The sequence below is a fragment of the Delphinus delphis genome, chromosome 14, assembly GCF_949987515.2.
Source record: "Delphinus delphis chromosome 14, mDelDel1.2, whole genome shotgun sequence".
Taxonomy (NCBI): Eukaryota; Metazoa; Chordata; class Mammalia; order Artiodactyla; family Delphinidae; genus Delphinus; species Delphinus delphis.
The window spans coordinates 68,158,728-68,181,120 of NC_082696.1; the positions used below are offsets into that span (position 1 = coordinate 68,158,728).

The 22,393-nt window shown below is 42.1% G+C and overlaps 2 protein-coding genes across 2 annotated transcripts in view; one reads left to right on the top strand and one right to left on the bottom strand.

Moving 5' to 3' along the window:
* The window catches only part of C14H6orf163 (chromosome 14 C6orf163 homolog), a 37,903-nt gene extending 34,514 nt beyond the window's left edge, over positions 1 to 3,389 (bottom strand). Inside the window, exon 1 of the mRNA XM_060030444.1 lies at positions 3,261 to 3,389. Coding sequence (XP_059886427.1) covers positions 3,261 to 3,389 — 129 coding nt within the window. The remainder of the gene's footprint in view (positions 1 to 3,260) is intronic.
* An 18,197-nt stretch (positions 3,390 to 21,586) lies between these two features.
* On the top strand, positions 21,587 to 22,393 carry GJB7 (gap junction protein beta 7). Its single transcript, XM_060030612.1, has one exon. The coding sequence runs from the start codon at positions 21,587 to 21,589 to the stop codon at positions 22,391 to 22,393; it is 807 nt and encodes a 268-aa protein (XP_059886595.1).

Below are 22,393 nucleotides of genomic sequence, written 5' to 3' on the forward strand. Positions count from 1 at the left end.
GGTATTAGTAGGCAATCTTCTGACAAATAAGTTAAATTTTAATGAAAAAGCTGTTTGTAACATGAAAAGGTGCTCAACATCACTAATCATTAGGGAAATGCAAAACCATAGTGAGATATCGCCTCATGCCTGTTAGAAGGGCTATCATCAAAAAGACAACAGGGGGCTTCCCTGGTGGCGCAGTGGTTGAGAGTCCGCTTGCCGATGCAGGGGATGCGGGTTCGTGCCCCGGTCCGGGAGGATCCCACGTGCCGCAGAGCGACTGGGCCTGTGAGCCATGGCTGCTGGGCCTGCGCGTCCAGAACCTGTGCTCCACGGCGGGAGAGGCCGCGGCAGTGAGAGGCCCGCGTACCGCAAAAAAAAAAAAAAAAGACAAGAGGGACTTCCCCAGTGGCACAGTGGTTAAGAATCCACCTGCCAATTCAGAGCTTGCGCTCTAGAGCCCGCCAGCCACAGCTACTGAAGCCCGCATGCCTAGAGCACGTGCTCCGCAACAAGCGAAGCCACCGCAATGAGAAGCCCACGCACCGCATTAAAGATAGCCCCTGCTCACCGCGACTAGAGAAAGCCCGCGCTCAGCAACGAAGACCAACGCAGCCAAAGATAAAAAATAATTAATTAATTTTAAAAAGTAATAAGATCGCACCATCAATATTTAATAATATTTAACAGGACATCTGGTATTTGCTAGGATTAGGAGCTTTTCTATTTGATCGGATTGGCTGCATAAAACAAAGTTTCATCTGTGTGAAAATGCATTCAGATTTATGAAAGACAACTATTGTAATCAGAAGTTCCCAAAGTCTGCTCTAGGGACAATACTGGTGGTCTGTGAGCCTTCTCAAGGGAAGGGTATTTTTTTTCAGGCAAGAATTAATAGAATTAATCTTTGCACGGGGTCTAGGCATGCGGGCTTCAGTAGTCGTGGCACACGAGCTTAGTTGCTCCGCAGCATGTGGGATCTTCCCACACCAGGGCTCGACCTGTGTCCCCTGCATTGGCAGGCAGATTCTTCACCACATTGTTGCGGTAATTTTTATAAAATGAATGCTGGATTATTTTCGCTGGCATCACGCCAAGTCAAAGTAGGTGACATAATTAATGTGGGTTCAGCATACAACTGTTATTTCAGCTGCAAATAACTGAAAGTAACTTGAGTGCAAAAGGATCTGTATTACCCCATGTAATTAAGTACAGGGAGGGGACTGGTTTGGGGAAGAGTGAGATATGGGACATCCATAGATGCCAACAGGGCTCCCTTGTCTCATTTCTCTATGTGCTTCTCAGGTACACTCACTGCATGTCTTGGGTACATCCCTGCTGGCAGTTCCAGCCTCCTACCACGTTAAGGTACATCCAAGTGGAAAGGGAGCTTTTCTAATCACCCATTTATCAAATCTCATAAAAGAATTGTGACTGGCTTTCATGACCTTTGGGTCATGTACCCTTTCTCAGGACAAATTGTTGTGGACAGGAGGAAGGGATAGCAGGGCTGGCCCAGCCTGGGTCAAGGTCATGTTATCCCAGTTGTGGAGGAGACATTCTCTGGGGGTTGGGATGGGGTAGAGATGCTAGGAAGACAAAACAAGCAGACGTCCACCCCACAGGTAGACCTGCTTCCTGAGAAGTTACACAGAACTGAAAAGCAGCAGCTGGCAGGGACCATAGACTAGAGCTTTTCCACCGAGGGATGCTGCTTTCCCATGCTCACGTGGTGGTGAAGGGATGCCTTCTACTCACGGTGGGTGACTAAATGAGGTGGCCAGAGTGGAGGAAATGGGTGGGCCTGGTGCTGAATGCACAGGAGAGACTCCTGAGGGACTTGAACAAATAGTGTCGTTACCTGCCGTCATATAATTTATTTATTGTCTTTCTTCTCCTTTAGCATGTAAGTTCCATGAAGGCATGACTATGCCATGAAAGCTCCATGGAGCTTCATGTAAGCTGCATGAAGGCTCTACGTTTTGCTCGTAGCTATATTTCCAGACACATGAAGAGCGCCAGAAATATTCATAGAAGGGATGTTAAGTGGACAAGTGAGATGCTAAGGAGGAGGTACCATGATGAAGAGCAGCCAGCCAACGCATAGGGGCCTCTGGACCATGAGAGACACTTTCCCACAATGGGGTGAAAGTGAGATATTGTGAAAGGGGTCCTAGTGCAGGAGGGTAGAGCTGCCACGATGGGGCTGCAGGCCCCGCTTGTGAGAGGAAAATCAAAATGGAGTTGGTGTTGCTAAGAGAGCTCTCTCACATCGAGCCTGGAGGCTATCGAGAAAGTGTGACTTACGCATGTCTCAGCCTGGATGGAACCTGACCTTTGATCACTTACCGTCTAAAGCAGGCATTCAGAACATCTGCCCAGTGCTCCAGAAACTCAAGATATGTGTTGGACGCTTACCCTAAAATAACCAGTGACAGCCTATCCCTTATGGACAAATATTTCCTTGCCTGTATCAGAGTCAGTCATAATTCTTGAACAATCCTGTGGCTTTTGCTTTTATAAGCCCCTGACTCTTTCTCTTCCCCGGAACAGGCTTTTAGTTTTACCTGATTCTGTGTCTCCCAAATTGCAATTTTTTAAGACCCCCCCAAAAAGTTCTTTGCAGCCTCGATACTGATTATTGTTGGACATCAATTCTGTAACTGTCTCTGACGGCACCCAGGGCTGCAGAAACAACTTCTCTCAACTGAGGCACAGATCTTTTATTCCTTTATCAACTTGTTCCCCTCTTTGGATAAAAACACACCAAAAAAACCCCAAGCCCACCCTTTTTCTTACTCTTCCACCTTTGCCCAAACCCAATTTCCAGAGAGGAGGGGAGCCCTCTGAGGTAGAGGGGGCCCAAGCAAGGCTTTGTGGCCAGCCCGTTTTCAATAGCCACGCCCTGGGGTGTGGAGGGCATAGGCCCTGAGGTTTTCGCCTGTAGGCAAATAAGTCAGTGAAATGTCAGTATCAATGTTCAAGTGACCTTATTTTTATCCAGATGCTAGAGAAAGTTGGGGATATTTGGGTTGTACGACTGAATAGAAACTGCTGTTCACTGTACATACCTTTGAAATAAAACAATTTTAATGTAGATGTAAAATGCAGTGTATTACCAAATTTACAAACATTTAGAGAGAAGTCCCAGAGACTAACAGATGAACTCACAAGATGGCTTAGTGTTTCTGAAGTCTTGCCAGTTGGTCTGACGTTCACATACCCTCAGCATTATCCTATATCGAGGGTTGGCAAACTTGAGCATGTGTCAGACTCACCTTTGTTAAAACACCAATTACAGGACCCCAACTCCAGCGTATTTCAGAAAGTAGGTCTGGGGTGGGGCCTGAGAAATTCCATTGCTGCCACTGCTGCTCCTTGGACCTCACCTTGAGAACCACTGACATTCATGATGGGTCACTTTCCTTCTTCATTTGCCAGATAAGACATAACTGCTTTTTGTTATATAGTTTCTACCCTGGGGAGAGAGATGTGTCACATTTTAACTCATCTTAAGAAATTCCTCTGAAGATTTAAATGTCTGACCCAGTGAAGCCTCCAGCAAATCAGGGCTTCCCTGGTGGCGCAGTGGTTGAGAGTCCGCCTGCCGATGCAGGGGACACGGGTTCGTGCCCCGGTCCGGGAAGATCCCACATGCCGCGGAGTGGCTGGGCCCGTGAGCCATGGTCCCTGAGCCTGCGCGTCCGGAGCCTGTGCTCTGCAACGGGAGAGGCCACAGTGGTGAGAAGCCCGCGTACCACAAAAAAAAAAAAAAAAAATCAGACAAAACAATCATCTCAGACGGTGGAGACTTAAATACAGTTAGTGTTGATCATAGGTCTGCATGGTTTGGGATCAGTGCAAATCTAATCAAGTGAGTGGGACAATTTTATTTGGAGGCAATGACATTTATCCTGAGAAGGTGCTTCCTAAGTTTCAAAAAATGCAAAGATTTGGACCTACTGCATAGTACAGGGAACTATACTCAATATTTTGTAATAACCTATAAGGGAAATGAATCTGGAAAAAAATATGTATGTATGCATAGCTGAATCACTTTGCTGTACACCTGAAACTAACACAACGTTGTAAATCAACTATAATCCAATATAAATAAATAAATAAAGAGATTTTTAGGAAGATTAGAAACTCTATTCTAATTATTTTTAATGCCTTCCTTTTAGGGCATAAAACAAATAACTGAGTTACTTAGATGCATAAAATGTAATAAAGTCCTTTATTGTAACGGTCCTAAAAGGATGTTGTGTCATGGCTTAAACAAAAATGAAACGTCTCTTTAAGTTCAAATAAGAAAGATTCCCTTGTCTTCTATTTTCTTTAATTTCTTTCTTTTTTCTTCTGTTCTTTCTTTAGTTTGAAAAAACTTGGAGCTTTTCCTCAGGTCATGTGGAAATTGTTACACAGCAGATGACACGCAGGGCAGATTATTTGTGGATTACAGTAAGTGTTTTTATTCTCAGGAAAGCTGTGAATGTGCTAAATTAAGGTTACCTGGTGACAAGCTAAGTGCTTTTCTGGATTAATGAGAACAGTTGTAAAAATCCACGGTGAAAAGGCAAATCTCCAGAAGAGGACAGCCTCCGTGTGAACAGGCGTCAGGGTTTCCTAATCTGAGCCAGAGGCTCGCTCTATTTCTCTTTTAGATCAGTCAGCCTCCACCTCTCACTCCAAGCAACCAAGAGTGTCTGTCTCTCTTCCAGCCATGCAGATGTAAAATGCAGCCTATTATAGATCTTACAAACATTTAGGGAGAGACCCCAGAGTCTAACAGAACATCGTGAACGGCATATTGTACAATGTTTGTTTGTTTGCAGAAGGGGTGTAGAGCTTTGATCAATACAATTGGATGGGCAGGCAGGGAAAGCATGCTCTGCCATTAGGTCCTGGAGGCCTGATGGAGTAAAGCAAAGTGACACAGGCACAGAATAACGGAAAGCAGGTGAATCAAGGCAAGCAGGGTTACAGGATTGTGTAATTACGAGGAATTCTTTTCTTTTGTCCAGATTTTCTTTAATATTGTTGTACTTACTTTCAATACCAATTATTTAATATAACCTGGTGCTAGAATTGAAGCCTTTCCTTTACTCACCTCTATTTTTTAAGTAATCTTTTTGTTTAATTGAAGGAAAGTATACAAATTCTAAGTGAACAGCTTGGTGGATACTCACAAAGTGTACACACTCAAGTGACCACCACCCAGAATAGGAGCTAGAATATCCCAGAAGAGCATCCCAGAACCACACCAAACCTCCTCTCTGTCACTATCCAACCCCTTCTCTGGCAACCGCTATTTCAACTTCTATCACCATATATTAATTTTTTAACTATTATGTTTTAAAATTCATTCATATTGATGCATTTATCAGTCTGTGGTTCATTTCCATTGCTATATAGTATTGCATTCTCCTGAGAAGTGAGATTTCCTGCCTCAGCATGAACTTAACTGATGGGACTGATAGCTGAGATTAGCCAGATTAGGAAGATACAATAGCAGATCAATAAAGAAGTTTACTGTTTGCATCAGGAAATTTTTGCCAACCGATTTCTATAAGCAAACAGTTTTCCAATCTGGGTAAACAACTCACTTATCAGGACAATTGTTTTCTCTTCATAAAACTCATCTGCAGAATGTTGCTTTGCTATGACCACCAATCCTAAAATATAGTGTCATGAACTTGACCTAGTCCCAACCAGTTTCCCACCTTGAAAGACCTGGCATAAACCTTGTGAGCCCAGAATCCCAAATCCTACAAATACTCTTCCCTAATTTCCCCACTTAGAGACACTACCAAGACTGTAAGCTGTGCTTGATCAACAAGGAGGTTGACAATACGAATACATCACAATTCATGTACCCATTCTTATGTTGGTGGCCATTTGGGTGTTTACAGTTTGAGACTATGATGAATAATGCTGTTATGAATGTTAGTGTATTTTGATGCACATATGTATACAGCTGGGATTGGAATTGCTGAGTCATCAGTGGGTGTATGTTCAATTTTATTACATTTAACAGTTTCCAAAGTGATTGCACCAATTTATACTCTCACCAGCAGTATACGCATATTCCTACCAAAACTTAATATTGTCTGTCTTTTTAATTTTAGTCATTTTGGCGGGTGTGTAGTGGTACTCCCCCAACAATCTTTCTTCTCGTTCTCAAACGCCTGACAGAAGTCATTACGCATGCTGGGTTTCCTTTTCAGATTTTCCGAAAGGCTAGAGATGGTGAACAGTCCCTGGGGTTCAGGCTGTGGCTGTGAAGCATTGGCTCTGGGTGCCATAGTCTTACTTCTATGTACAACCATATGCAGGCTGTGTGTAAAATTAACTGTGTTTATTATACTGCAAGGAGCACAAGGTAAGCATACGTAGGCATCAAAACTTAGAACGGTTGTCAATCCACAGACATTAAGCCCTGAATGGAATTTAAAGTGTGTACTTCTCTGAACCACAAAAAAATATGTCCAAGGTACTTTTTTATCTGCGTTGGGTTTTGTTGTGATTTTTTTTAAGTTTAGTCAAGCACTGGAGGAAGTATTTGACCTAATTATTTCATCATCTATAGTTATGTATGTTTGTCTTAATATTTTTACCCATCTATTCAGCTGAAATAACCAACAGCTCCTACTTTTAACCTACTGAGATCCCCTTTCATGCGGGAATCTCAAATCATTTCATCAACTATTATTCATTACTTGCCTTTTCAATCCTAAATTTAACTAACATTATTAAATGCCTATTACATGTCAGACACTGTTACCCAATACTTGCACACTGCTGCGAGACAATCGAGCTAACAATTACAAGCACATAATGAAGTTACAGTTGCAATGAGTATTCCAGCCACCGTGGGGTGGGAGATCCTTACTCATGTATGTATTTATTTCTATTTCATATTATTAATCTCTAGGGTACATTTACAGATTTCTATAGATCTTCTATACACAATGGGATTTTGTTGCCTATATTTGTGTCTCCAATCTAGAATTTAACTATTAAAATAATATTATTTTTTGGAAGGGTGGGGAGGCATGCAAGTGATTAAATTAGGAACTATTTGGCAAAAATTGATGGAGAAGATACACATTTGTTGTTTATTCTCCAACATCTGCATTAACGATTACATGCACACAAAGCCATTCATATTATTGCTTTTCTTAAAGAAAATTCAAATAATAAGGGAAGAGAGATGAAAACCTAGGCTTATCTGGCATACAAGTGTAATATTTGTTTAGAGGACATGGCTTGATTAACTTAGAGCCCCCTCAAACCCTGAAAGCTTTGAAAGCCTGGTGGCTAGACTGATGCTAGGGAATATGTGACTTTCTTTTTCTTAGGAAAAACAAGATCTCAAACATTTCCTGGACGTGGAAAATGCTTAGAAAATATTTGATGCTTTAAGTGCAAATATTGAAAATGCGAGTGCTTTCAGTGACCTGGGGGGAGATGCGGTGCCTAGATGGGGCCGGGAGCTGTGTCTCTGCTGACGGCCGCCTGGTGTGGGACAAGCCCATCGTGCAACTGGGTCCAGAAAGGGCTGATTTAGCAGTGGTTACAATCAGGAAATGATGCTCACATTTTCCCTTGAAAAATGTTGAAAACTCATTTTAGGTATAGAAATGGGACCTTTCTGATGCCTCGGCTATTCTGTACCCACGAAGCATTTTTCCTCAATCCTTCCCTACATCAGTCAGAAGTTAAGACGAAGCACCAGGGTAAGAGGCAGCCACAGAACCCTTCAGCTTATTCTCACCAGAATGTGAAACCTCAGAAGCACTTGATATTGCTCCCATCAACCATTACCGAGAAATATTTAGAGAGGGGACAGATAAATTAGGAGTATGGGATTAACATATACACACTACCGTATGTAAAACAGATAAGCAACAAGGACCTACTGTATAGCACAGGGAGCTATACTCAGTATTTTGTAATAACCTATAAGGGAAAAGAATCTGAAAAAATACGTATGTATAACTGAATCAGTGTGCTGTACACCTGAAACTAACACAATATTGTAAATCAACTATACTCCAATAAATAAATACATAAGAAATATTTATTGTGTTCCTGGAGTTGCTCTAGATGCTAAAAACTCCCATGAGCTCCTGGTATAACTGAGAATTGCCATGTTAGAAAGAGATGAGTAGGGACTTCCCTGGTGGTCCAGTGGTTAAGACTCTGCGCTTCCACTGCAGGGGGCGCAGGTTCAATCCCTGGTCAGGGAACTAACATCCCACATTATAAGAATGAAATTAGAGGTGACTCTCTCCCTGAGTTGGCCCGTGTGTCTCTCTACATGTACCCCTTTTCCTCCTAATAAGCACTTGATTTAAAAAAAGAAAAAAAAAAAGAACGAAATTAGAACACTCCCTAACACCATACACAAAAATAAACTCAAAGTGGATTAAAGACCTAAATGTAAGGCCAGATACTATCAAACTCTTAGAGGGAAACATAGGCAGAACACCCTCTGACATAAATCGCAGCAATATCTTTTTTGACCCACCTCCTAGAGAAATGGAAATAGAAACAAAAATAAACAAGTGGGACCTACTTAAACTCAAATGCTTTTACCCAGCAAAGGAAACCATAAACAAAATGAAAAGACAACCGACAGAATGGGAGAAAATATTTGCAAACAAAGTGACTGACAAGGGATTAATTTCCAAACTGTACAAACAGCTCATGCAGCTCAATCAAAAAATGGGCAGAAGATCTAAATAAACATTTCTCCAAAGAAGAAATACAAATGGCCAAAAAGCACATGAAAAGATGCTCAATATTACTAATTATTAGAGAAATGCAAATCAAAACTACAATGAGGTATCACCTCACACCGGTCAGAACGGCCATCATCAAAAAATCTACAAACAATAAATGCTGGAGAGGGTGTGGAGAAAAGGGAACCCTCTTGCATTGTTGGTGGGAATGTAAATTGATACAGTCACTATGGAGAACAGTATGGAAGTTCCTTAAAAAACTAAAAATAGAACTACCATATGACCCAGCAATCTCACTACTGGGCAAATACCCTGAGAAAACCATAATTCAAAAAGACATATGTACCAGTGTTCATTGCAGCATTATTTACCATAGCCAGGACATGGAAGCAACCCAAATGTCTATCGACAGAGGAATGAATAAAGAAGATGTGGTACCTATATACAATGGGATATTAGCCGTGAAAAAGAATGAAATAATGCCATTTGCAGCAACATGGATGGACCTAGATATTGTCATACTGAGTGAAGTAAGTCAGAGAAGGACAAATATCGTATTATATTGCTTACATGTGGAATCTAAAAAAATGGTACAAATGAACTTATTTACAAAACAGAAATAGAGTTACAGATGTAGAAAACAATCTTATGGTTACCAGTGGGGGAAGAGGGGAGGGATAAATTGGGAATTGGGACTGACATATACCCACCATTATATATAAAATAGATAACTAATAAGGACCTACTCTATAGCACAAGGAACTCTACTCATTACTTCGTAATGACCTATATGGGAAAAGAATCTTAAAAAGACTGAATATACGTATGTGTATAACTGATTCACTTTGCTGTACAGCAGAAACTAACACAACATTGTAAGTCAACTATACTCCAATAAAAATTTTAAAAAAGAAAAAAAAAGGGATGGGTACTACTTCTTCATGTAAGTATCTTGTGTTCACAAATTGTACTGGAAAGCAATTGTTCGGAGATGCAGAGGCAGTTCTCCCCATATGTGCTTTGCTGCCCAGTGCAAAAGGTAATTTTTTTGTTTTTCGAGTCTATGCATACTTCTCTCATTTCTGGTCCCATTTTGTTTTTACAGGAAATCTCACAACCCAAAGTCAGCGTTGCTTTCAGTGGACATAGATAACAACAGCTACTATTTATTGAGCAGTTATTATTTCATTTAAGCATTATAAGGAAACCAAAAAAGGGAATGCCTTTCCCATTTTGCAGACAAGGAAATTGAGGCTCAGAAAACTCAAGCACCTTGAGCAAGTTCATGAAGTTAAGTAAAAAACAGCTCCGGATTCCAACCCTGGTTTGTCTGAACTCCAGTCTGTGGGATCTGTACTGTTGCAAAAAAACATTTTAATAGAGAATTGACACAAATTCTGATAAGTAATCCCCTTGAACCTTGCCTCTCCAGGCTAAATACCTCCAATCCATATTTTCAAGACTTATTTAGAGACACCCTCTCCACTCTGGTCACTGTCTTCTAGACCTACTTGAGCTTGTCAAAGGTCTTACGGAGGCCAGAAAAAACGCGGTGCTCCAGCTCTGTCTAAAGTGAGGAGAAAAGACTCCTGACCTCCCTCGGAAGAGACATTATGGTAAGAAACAATAAAAGTCAAGCTCAGAGCACAGTACTCTGTGCGTGAGGGTTCCCAATGCACAGGAGTGCTTATACGTCCATCACTGCCGCCAGCTGTGATGTTAACGCTTAGACCTTGGTCGTGTTCTTCTCATATGGCTCTGCATTCGACACACCTCTGTTGTCTTTATTAACACAGCGATCCTCAAGCAGGTTTTCCTGCAGCGTCCACCCCAGTGTGGTTCATCCAGGGGGCCACGCTGGACATTTGAGGGCTCTGACTTATACTCCCTCCATGTTCTGGGCTCTGCTCATGCTGACGTCCTGCAGGGACACATTCTCACAGTGAAGAGAAAGCAGAGGAGAACAAGGTGAACAAACAGCATTCATTCCATTCTCTTTCCAGCTCTGGCTTCTCTTACCTCTCCCCACCCTTAGCGTTCTGACTTCAAGATGGTGTTATTTCTACTACAACACGTCACTCCTTTTGCAGTCCTTATTATGTTTGCTTCTTCCAAACAAAAAATGGAGCGGGGAGAATGAAATCTCTTTGTCAAAAACACTGAAAGCATCGTGAGCATAACTGAGAAGGTGTCAGGTTCATCGGAGGCACTGTGTCCAGGACACACCCATGTAAGAACAAGCCTCTTGCTCCACAAAGATACAACCCATATCCTCTTCTTCTATAGAACCTCTCCTGATAGCCCCCTCAGCCCAGCAATTTCTCCCTCCCCTAGCTGGTGTGCAAGATGCTACATGATCCTTGAGGACAGGGACCTTCGTCTAGAAAACTACACCTCTGCCATACTGGGTCATCGTATGCTACCTTTGTTTGGGTTAGTGCTGACGTTACTGGAAGGCTGGGATCTTCTGAATCATTAGTGCTTGGGGATTCAGTAAGGCCACCCTGAAGGTTGCCCTAACAACAAGCCACCTCAGACCAATTATTCCTGGCAGAAGTTGTCTCAGTACAATCAGGTAACGTTTTTAAGGTCACGGATGAAGTTTGATAAGTGCTAAACAAAGGAATGGGAACTAAAAGGGATGATCAATTCCAGAGATAAGGCTTTGGGATCTTATCGTGATATCAACTCTTTGGAAACCGGGTCAGTATTCTAGGATCCTGGGATCTCTCTGTTAAAACCAAATCAAACAAGATTTGCTTTATTGGGTATGGAAGAGGTTTATCCAGTAATTATCCAGTAATATAATTAATAATGTAGATCAATGTTTTTTCAAAATAAACTGCAGTCCTCTTTGAATTTTGGATTAAATATATGAATATATGGAATAATTATAAAGGTCACGAATGTTAAGAGCAGTAAGAGAGAACAGAAATCCACCTGGTCTGTGGAGGTGGCTATGACAGTGCAAAAGTCTGGGACTTGGGTTTCCTGCCCAGCTCTTTTCTACACTTCATATACTGGCTCTGGGACCTGCAACAGGCTGCTCTCAGTGGTTCTGTTTTCTCATCTCTAAAATGAAGGCATTCAATTTCATGACATCTAATATCATTTCCAACTGTAAAATTCTGTTTCTAAGTTATTCTTATTCCAAGAGGAAAAGGATTTCATTTTCATTTCTGCACGTCTTTAATTTTAGCTAAACTCATGCCTAGAAATGGCTCCATAAAAAGATAAAAGTACTTTTTCTTTCTCTCTGTTTGTTATATATATAGAAAATGTCTGTTATCAATGCTTCCTGGGTTTAGAAAAGTGATTTTTACTATGCCTTTTACTTTCTGGACTTCTAAGATTATGACCCATGAAGTGAAGTTAAAATAAGCTCATCAAAGATAGATTGACTTAAATTGTTCTTTTGCCTATTTTTTCCCCGTAGATGGCTTTTGATAAATAACCTTGGGAAATCATTTAAAGAGATGAAACATCCTCCCTCATTGTCCCAGCTTCTTTGTTTAGATGATGACAAGGTTTTATAAAAAGGCATGTTCAATGAACTGCGTGTACGTCAGTGGCTTTGAATTGGTTTTTCAGTTTCACTTCTCTTTTAACATATATTTTAAACAGCAGAGACATAAGAATTCACATCAAAGTTATGAGCCAAAACAAATGATCAGGTTACACCTGTTCTGCTTACACTACCTTGGAAACCACTGGACTCCATTTTCCTCAGCTTAAAACACCAGTTCCCTCTCAGGGAAATGATATAATCAACTCATGTTTTTTTAAATGGAATGAGCAGCGGACTGGATTTCTTTTTAATCTTCACATCTGTGTCAAGAGGTAAGTTAAGCTTATTTCTCTTATGGTAGGATTTGTTTATTTAATGGGAAAATGCCATTTCTTGTAATTGGGTAGTTATTACCTCTTTCCCAAAAGTTTCCCTCAGGGAAGGAATCCTAATTATGACAGACTTAGACATACTGCTTTTCAGTTTTGTGCCGCATCACTGATGCCCTTTCTGGATGAGCTGCCGCTAAGTAAAGTTGCCCATTTGGAACGTGTGGATGACAAGGGCTTTGGGAGCCTGTGACCAGGACAGAAGCCTGGCCTGAGCACAGGGTGTGGACTGATTTAAGTGAGCTGATGGGAGCACAGAGGCACAGCCTAGGACGCTTCAGTGGCCTTTTCTGTGTGGCCTGAGGACAACCTTTGCACTGTTCCTAAGAGGGGGTCCTCTGAAAATGGCAATGCCTTTATTCACACAGGAAAATGAAATACCAGGCACGTGGTACATATGGACACGTGTCAGCCTGGGTGGGTACTGTTCTACTCAGCACTGCTTATGGACCCTCAGTATCGACAATTCAAGTTTTAGTATAGTTATTGATATGTACAAAACATAAAATTAGGCGTAAAATAATTTTACATCTACAGGCTAATCTTTAGACTTATGGCTTTTATGGGGCTATATTTACAAAAGAAAAACCAAACGTTGTGAAACCAATAAATTAAATTTAAACCAATTAAAGTTTAGCAGACAAAAGATGTCGTTTTGCTGAAATGAAATCGCTACTCATGGCGAGAATGAGATTCTGACTGCGGAGCCCTCGTGATGGGCCAGCTTGACGTGCCGGGCTGGTCCTGGCTGCTTCATCCACCACCCGTCCCCATTCTAGCCACCAGCACCTTGGCTCCCGCGGCTCTCCCTGTGGCTTCATGTGGCTTTTTCCTGAGCACAACCCATCCTGTGCTGCTGCTCACAGGCCTAGGTGATTAAAGTTCTGCAACTTGGTTGCAAGATGCTTTTAAACATGATTTATATATCAGAGGCCAATAAACATTTTCTGCAGAAGGCCTGATAGTTAATATTTTAGGCTTTGAGAGCAGCTTTATCTCTATTGCAACTACTCAACTCTGCTGTTTGGGCATAAAAGCCGCCCAAAGACAATCGTAAATGAATGGGCATGGCTGTGTCCCAAAAAACTTTATTTACAAAACAGGTGGTGGGCTGGATTTGGCCCGAAGGCTGTGTAGTTTGCCAAACACGTAAATAGGAGTGCTGAAATCCTGAGGCTGCCCTTGTTATGAGCTGGTCATTCAGCGGTGCTTCTGTTGGCTTGTTTGAAGATCCTAGACCAAAAGCACACACACGTACTCTTCTCATAGACCCTTGAGAATCTAACAACAGCCCTTCAGGAGCCACACGTCCTGGGTTGAGAAACTTTCTGCTTTGGGCATTTCCCAAATAGGCCATCTCTAAAAATGAAAATGCCTTAAAATCGAACAAGGGGTTAAAGTGTTCACACGTGTCAGAATGTTCTATGGGCCTCAGAGATGGAAAGAGGTCCCCGAGAGGAAACTGTTTTCTTTGGGGGTTAAATGATTTGTGTGCAAGGTTGGACAGAAATTAGCTCCAGGGGGAGCTGGAGACCCATCCTGCAGGACCTGGCTTCTCCTGCTGGATTTTCTACTGATTACTGCGTGTTGTGGACAAGCCACGTCCCTGAGTTTTGGTTTCTTCATCAGTGCATTAAGGGTCCTACCGCTCACTGCCTACTACAGAAGATGGGGTGGGGGTCAGATGAGAGGCTGTGAGATGTTTTGGAAACGGTCAAGCACTATCCAGGGATAATAATATCCAAGGTATTATTATTACTGAGAAGCAAAAGAAGCTGGGTATGGAGGCTGATGGCTTTTTCAGGGCTTGTCACCAGTGGTGTGTGTGGCATTCGATATCTGGTGCCCCTCTAATGCAAGTTTCAAAACAGCACTCCTTGGTAACGACAGAGCAGGTCCCCTGCTCCTGGCAGTGCCAGGATTTCTTGGACAGTGTTTGTGCCCATTCAGAGCCCAGAGAGGTCACTTGCTTCCTGATGCCTGAACCACACAAGAAGTGCAGCCTCCTGTGTGGCGAGAAGTTGCTGGCATGGCAAAGGCTCATCCTGCAATAAGAGAAGAATGGGCGGGCTGGTGCTCAGGTCCAAAGGCTCAGAAGCTCAGGTTTATAGTTAGTACACCCTGAGTGGAGTCATCCCTAAGGGACCCATCCACATGAGCCAAGCCCCAGGAAGCCTGATTTATAAAGCACCTCTCCAGGGACTGGAAGTCTAGCATCTAATCTCAAGAGGATTTCATTGCACAGCTTAAGGAATCTCAGCAAGAAAACAATTCCTCAGAAGGTTGCTTGGTCACTTGGAGTCATGAGAATCAAATGATTGTAATGGACATTTAATCCAGGATGTATAGGAGCCAGATGCATTAGCTACCCTTGTCCTACCAGATGGTTACTGGGACTCAATTTTTTAAACCTAAGACTTGCGCATATTCTCACTAGCTCTGACAATAGCTCAGCATGGTTGCAATAGGGGTTGTCCCAGAAAACCCAGGATCCTCAGTTGCAGAAGAGAGTGGTGTCTGCACATTACTGTGTTCTCCCTACCCGGAGAACTGTGTAGACTCTTAGCAGGTCCATGCCATTTTAGGTTGTTTCTGTTCACTTATCTTTCACGCAGACCTCTACTTTTTTGTGAACCTTTGCTGCCATGTCTTGATGCCGCTCACAGGACCACATGGTTGGTTGTCTTCTCTCTGTTTCTTCATTTACTACCCACTTTACTCAGGTACCTTCTGGTTGCTATGATTGGAAAAACCTTTCCAATTCTCTTCCTTTTTTTTTTTTTAAATTTATTTATTTATTTTTGGCTGCATTAGGTCTTCGATGCTGCGCACGGGCTTTCTCTAGTTGCAGCAAGTGGGAGCTACTCTTCATTGCAGCGTGCAGGCTTCTCATTGCGGTGGCTTGTCTTTGTTGTGGAGCACAGGCTCTAGGACCATGGGCTTCAGTAGTTGTGACATGTGGGCTCAGTAGTTGTGGCTCACAGGCTCTAGAGCACAGGCTCAGTAGTTGTGGCGCACGGGCTTAGTTGCTCTGCGGCATGTGGGATCTTCCCGGACCAGGCCTCGAACTCGTGTCCCCTGCATTGGCAGGCGGATTCTTAACCACTGTGCCACCAGGGAAGCCCTCCAATTCTCTTCTTGATGTTCGAAGTCTTGCATAATCTTACACCCTTAAATCTACATACCTACCAACTTTCTAGTATTTTCCCAGGTTATCCCAGGAATACAGGACAGATGATCTCTCTGGGGTGGGTTTCTTCTATAAATAACATCCCATGATGTTTTCTACTCATTTCACACTCAAAGGAGGTATTTGTCTCCAAATTCTGAGTTACTTAATTTAGCCTGACAGTGCTCTCACTCCAGGACGTCATGTTTTAGAGAGGCCTGTGATACTATTCTTAATTTCTCTTAATCAGTTAGTAGAACCTTAGAATAGCTGGTGGAGGATTTTGAGTTTTAAGGGTTTTGCTCTTATATTTTTGTCACTGATCCACTTTGAGTTAAATTTTTTTAATGGCGTGAGGAAGGGATCCAACTTCATTCTTTTGCATGTGGAAATCTGATTGTACCGGCACCTTCTTCTCACTCCCATTTTTTTTCACAGAACAAAGAATAAACTTCTTTAAAATGTGTTCAACGTCACCAATCATTAGAGAAATGCAAATCAGGGCTACAATGAGGTATCACCTCACACCAGTCAGAATGGTCATCATCAAAAAATCTACAAACAATAAAGGCTGGAGAGGGTGTGGAGAAAAGGGAACCCTCTTGCACTGTTGGTAGGAATGTAAATTGATACAGCCACTATGGATAACAGTATGGAGGTTCCTTAAAAAGCTAAAAATAGAACTACCATATGACCCAGCAATCCCGCTACTGGGCATATACCCTGAGAAAACTATAATTCAAAAAGAGTCATGTACCACAATGATCATTGCAGCACTATATACAATAGCCAGGTCGTGGAAGCAACCTAAGTGCCCATCCACAGATGAATGGATAAAGAAGATGAGGCACATATATACAATGGAATATTACTCAGCCTTAAAAAGAAACGAAACTGAGTTATTTGTAGTGAGGTGGATGGACCTAGAGTCTGTCATACAGAGTGAAGTAAGTCAGAAAGAGCAAAACAAGTACCGTATGCTAACACATATATATGGAATCTAAAAAAAAAAAAAAAAAAAGTGGTTCTGAAGAACCTAGGGGCAGGATAGGAATAAAGATGCAGACGTAGAGAATGGACTTGAGGACACAGGGAGGGAGAAGGGTAAGCTGGGGCAAAGTGAGAGAGTGGCATGGACATATATACACTACCAAATGTAAAATAGATAGCTAGTGGGAAGCAGCCGCATAGCACAGGGAGATCAGCTCGGTGCTTTGTGACCACCTAGAGGGGTGGGATAGGGAGGGTGGGAGGGAGGGAGATACAAGAGGGAACAGATATGGGGACATATGTATATGTATAACTGATTCACTTTGTTATAAAGCAGAAACTAACACCCCATTGTAAAGCAATTATACTCCAATGAAGATGTTAAAAAAAAAAAAAGTGTCCTAAGCCCTCCAGAATATAAGTTCAAACCTTTCTCCCCAACCTCTTTAAATCCACTCCCCCTAGAGAAACGTACACATGCACATTATTTCCCAATACACATTTCACTCATATTCCACAGAACTCTGTTCAACTTATTTTGTCTGTAATACATAACAGACAAAATTAATTTAGATCAAATGTTTGGGGGAAATTTCCAATTTCCAAAATTATTCCTCATATTGGAATATTGAATATTTTACTTTCTGAAAATATTTATGTTTTCCAAACTAAATTCCTATGCAGTTAACTACTGCTTTTTAAGAGAAAGGAGAGAGTCATAGGATAATTTGTACATTAGAAATAGTAAACGGAAACTCTAAAAATTGGGAGTAATCCTTAGTAATTTAATAAAAGGGATAAATTAAAGACCCTTTTTAAAAATAAGGAGACAATCTACATTATTAAGAGATAAAAATGTTGAGCTGATGACTTCACTGCTTTCAAATGCTTAAAGGGCTATTACTGGGAGATTCCTAACTATTATCCTTCATAGGAACAGAGCTAGAGAAAAAAAAAAAGAAAAAAAAATATATATACTTACCTTGCAATTGGAAAGACTTCACTCTGACACCAAGAAAAGGTTTTTAATGGAAAAACTAAAAATTATAATGATAATGCTTACTGAGCACCTACCGTGTGTCAGTCTCTGTTTTGAGCCCCATGAGGTAGGTACTATTATTGTCACAGATGAACTTGGACTTGAACCCAAGGAGTCCAACACTGTGTTCAGGCTCTTATCCGCTATGGTAAACCACCCCTGTTAAAAGTGGACTCATATTAGAACACCCCTCCCTCCTGAGGAAAGCCATTGCCTTTCCATTAGCAGAGAACTTCAAAATAGGATGGACATTAGTCAGGTGAAATTCATAGTCCTGACACATTTGATGGTGTCTTCTGATCCTATTCAAACACCAGTCACTTTCTTATTACTTTTCTTTTTGAAAAAAAGAAAATCTCTTACCTTTATCCGTTCTCTGAAATGTCCAACAGGGTACTTTTAAATATTTTGCAACATTACATAAATATTCTCCTGAATAATACAGATAAATGCCCAATGACACATGTCATAGGGAAACATAAGATCCTTTTGTCCCCTTTTTAATCTTTGGGGCTTTGTTTTAATAATTCATGGAGATGTTAACCTTTCAGGTGGATTTGAGAATCCTTTTTATTTAATACAATTTTGTTTGTGTTCTGAAAACCAAGGACATTGAAGTATTTATTCCCTGCTGAATAGGGCATTGTGTACATGTGTCTTTGTTGTCTCTGAAAATACCTCTTAACCTTCATACATGTCAGGGTTCTAGCATGTGAGCTTGTTACATAATGTTCCCTCTGGAGGAGATCATGTGACGAGCTCTGGCAGGAACACTACTATCACAATATCCCCATTTTCTTTACCTTCTGGTTCCCCTCACATCATCATTTCCATGATGCTCCTCTGGCGGAGTCTATAGAGAAGGCAAGATGTAATCCATCTTTGTAATAGGAGATAGGACCTGAAATGGCAAGGTTTTCACCTGAGAAATCATGAAGTATCTTAGCGGCAGACCTGGAGCTCCAGTCCACATCTTCTGATTGTACTAGAGACGCAATGGTTTCAACTGGAAAGATTTTGCTACATCTCCCCAGTGTACATTTGGAATTGTCCGGAGACATTTCTGGTTGTCACAAATAGGGCGGGAGGTGGTGCTACTGACATCTAGCTGGGAGAAGCCAGGGACGCTGCTAAACAGCCTACAATGCACAGGACAGCTGCTGGAACAAAGAATTATCCAGCCCCAAATGTCAATGGTGCCACTGTTGAGAAACTCTGTTTTAGAGTAACGAAAATTGGATTTGGACCCTGCTTTGCCTCTTATTTTGTGACCTTGGGAAGTGGCTTTATTTTTCAGAGTCTGCTTTCTCATCTGAAAGAACAACACAACCGCCACCATAGACAAACCAACAAAAACCCCACTTTCCAGGCTGGTTGTGAGAGACCAACTCAAAAGAGCACTAAACAGAGAAGGCTGAGCACACTGTAGGCTCAAGAAACAAAAATCAGGGGCTTCCCTGGTGGCGCAGTGGTTGAGAGTCCGCCTGCCGATGCAGGGGACACGGGTTCGTGCCCCGGTCCGGAAAGATCCCACATGCCGCGGAGCGGCTGGGCCCGTGAGCCATGGCCGCTGAGTCTACGCGTCCGGAGCCTGTGCTCCGCAACGGGAGAGGTCACAGCAGTGAGAGGCCCGCGTACCGCAAAAAAAAAAAAAAGAAAGAAAAATCACTGCCCAGCCCATGGAATTCAGTTATATGACAAGATGGAAGCCAAGAGTGCAAGAAAGACAGTGTCGCTGAGTTGGAAAAGAAGGCTCCCTAGCTTCCTATCCACTTTTGTAGGGTAACGAGCAAAAGAGACGGAGAGGGGCGCAAGAGAACTGAGCAGCATTGAGGGTGTACTAGGAGGGGAACGGAGGAGATGCTGAGACCGGACGTAGAAAGCAGTGGGAGGGCTGTATGGGTGAGAGAGAGCTCAGCAGTGACTTGGAAGTGAATTTGAGAGATATTTAGGAGGAATCAGAAGAACTTGGTGAGCAATTTTAAAAGGGTCGTGAGAGAGGCATCTAGGATGAATATGAGATTTCTGACCTGGGTGCTTGGGCGTTAGTGATGCTGTTTAACCACATAAGGAAATCAAAGAGCAGAGCAGATAATACATTGAACTACAGACATATCAAGTTTGAGATGCCTGTAGGATATTTAGATAATAGCCAGGAGGCTGTGAGATCTGGAAGTCTGGGGAGGAGCCTAAGATTTGAGAAACGAGAACCTGAAAGCAGTAGTTGAATCTGTAGGAATGCATGAGGTTTTGCAGGGAGGGCATATGGAGGGAGAAAAGAGCAGAGGACAGAGCTGTTCAGGGCTGGGCAAAGACAACCAAGATGGTACAATCAAGAGGATCAGAATAACAGAAAGAGCGGGGAGAGTGGTATGGAAATCAAGGCTGAAAGAGTTTCAAAAACACAAGTGCAGGCAACAGCATCAAACACCACAGGAAAATTAAAGGAGATTTGAAGCGTCCAGAACACTTGGTAATTGAGAGGTAGTTGAAGTTAAGTGCAATGCTGAGAAGAAAAACTAGACTCAGTGAGTTGATGAGTAAATAATAGTTGAGGAAGTAGAAATAAGGGATAAAGATAGAGGTTGTCAGAAAGAGAAGCTGTGAAGATTCCCCCACTAAAAATGGACAACACTTCAGCACGTTTATACACTGAGAGGAAGGGAGCAGTGGAGGGTGAAGACACAGAATTCAGAGCAGGGGAAATGGGTAGATCAAGAATGGGATTAGAGCTGGAATGATCATGATCATTTTGAGGTGAGAAGAGACCAACCCTCTCCCTCCAAACTGGGTAAAGAAGGTAAGTTGGGCACCGATGTAAGTAGATCTGGAGGGATGAGGGAGCATGAGTTTGAGGGAGTTCATAGTGGAGAGCCTCACTTCTCACTATCAAATTGTAGGCAAGCAGCTGGGATGAGATACGGGACACAGGAGGCGGTAGGGACAGGGAATAACCTTTAGGGATTAGGGACGGGCACTGACAAATTAGAGAAAGTGAGTAGAGACTACAACTTCAATGTGTGGAATCCAAAAATTAATACACAGAAATAGACTCACAGACATAGAAAACAAACTTATGGTTACCAAAAAGGAAAAGGGTGGGAAGGGATAAATTAAGGGTTTGAGATTAACAGACACACACGACCATATATAAAATAGATTAGCAACAAGGATTTACTGTAGAACACAGGGAACTATAGTCAGTATCTTATAATAACCTATAATGGAAAATAACCTGAAATAAACATATATAGGAATCACTTTGCTGTACACCTGAAACTAACACAATATTGTAAATCTACTATACTTCAATAAAAAAAGAACATTAAAAAAAAAGAGAAGCTGGCATGTGAGGGATATCTCAAGGTACCAAGGTCACCTTGGGATTCATATCTAATTCTTTCTAGATCAGCCATAGAACCCAACCATCCTTAGAGAGAAGCCAAAAAGTAGAAGGATTTGTCTGGGAATGGGCTAGTGTGTGTGGGATGACAAACCAAATTCCAAGTTAAACTGGGCATGGGCTCATTTACGTCCTGTGGACCAGCTGTGTCACCTCCTTGTATGAAAGCAAGCATATCCTATGGGATTCTTAGAGAGCCCTGAACATCCAGAGTTGTAATAATGCAAAAAGTCAAGTTTATCTTCCATAATTCCATAATCTACAAGTAAGACAGTAGAAATGATCAATGGATAGAAGTAAATGAATCATGACGAAACTGTTTTCTTTTGCAGAATATTGCCTTCTTTGGAATCTAAGTCATGAGTTGGACGTTCCTCAGAGACCTCCTGAGTGGAGTAAATAAATACTCCACTGGGATCGGGCGGATCTGGCTGGCGGTCACGTTCATCTTCCGTTTGCTGGTCTACATGGTGGCGGCAGAGCATGTATGGAAAGATGAGCAGAAAGAGTTTGAGTGCAACGTTAGACAGCCTGGTTGTGAAAATGTGTGTTTTGACTACTTCTTCCCCATCTCCCAGGTCAGACTTTGGGCCTTACAACTGATCGTGGTCTCCACGCCTTCACTTCTGGTGGTTCTACATGTAGCCTATCGTGAGGGTAGAGAGAAAAGGCACAGGAAGAAACTCTATGTCAGCCCAGGCACCATGGATGGGGGCCTGTGGTACACTTACCTGATCAGCCTCATTGTTAAAACTGGTTTTGAAATTGGCTTCCTGGTTTTATTTTACAAGCTCTATGGTGGCTTTAGTGTTCCCTATTTTATGAAGTGTGATTTGAAGCCTTGTCCCAACACTGTGGACTGCGTCGTCTCCAAACCCACGGAGAAAACGATTTTCATCCTCTTCTTGGTCATTACCTCATGCCTGTGCGTTGTGTTGAATTTCACTGAACTGAGTTTTTTGGTCCTCAAGTGTTTTGTTAAGTGCTGTCTCCAAAAATACTCTAAAAAACTCAAGTCCTCAGTGTGTGAGTGCCACAACCTCAGATATGTTAAATATGGTGAGATGGGGGCCCCTCCCTTGCTCCAGAAGCACCACTTAGACTCAGCCATGAGCACAGCCCAGGGAGGGGAAACAAAGGTACTCTGTGGCACACAAGAGGCTTAA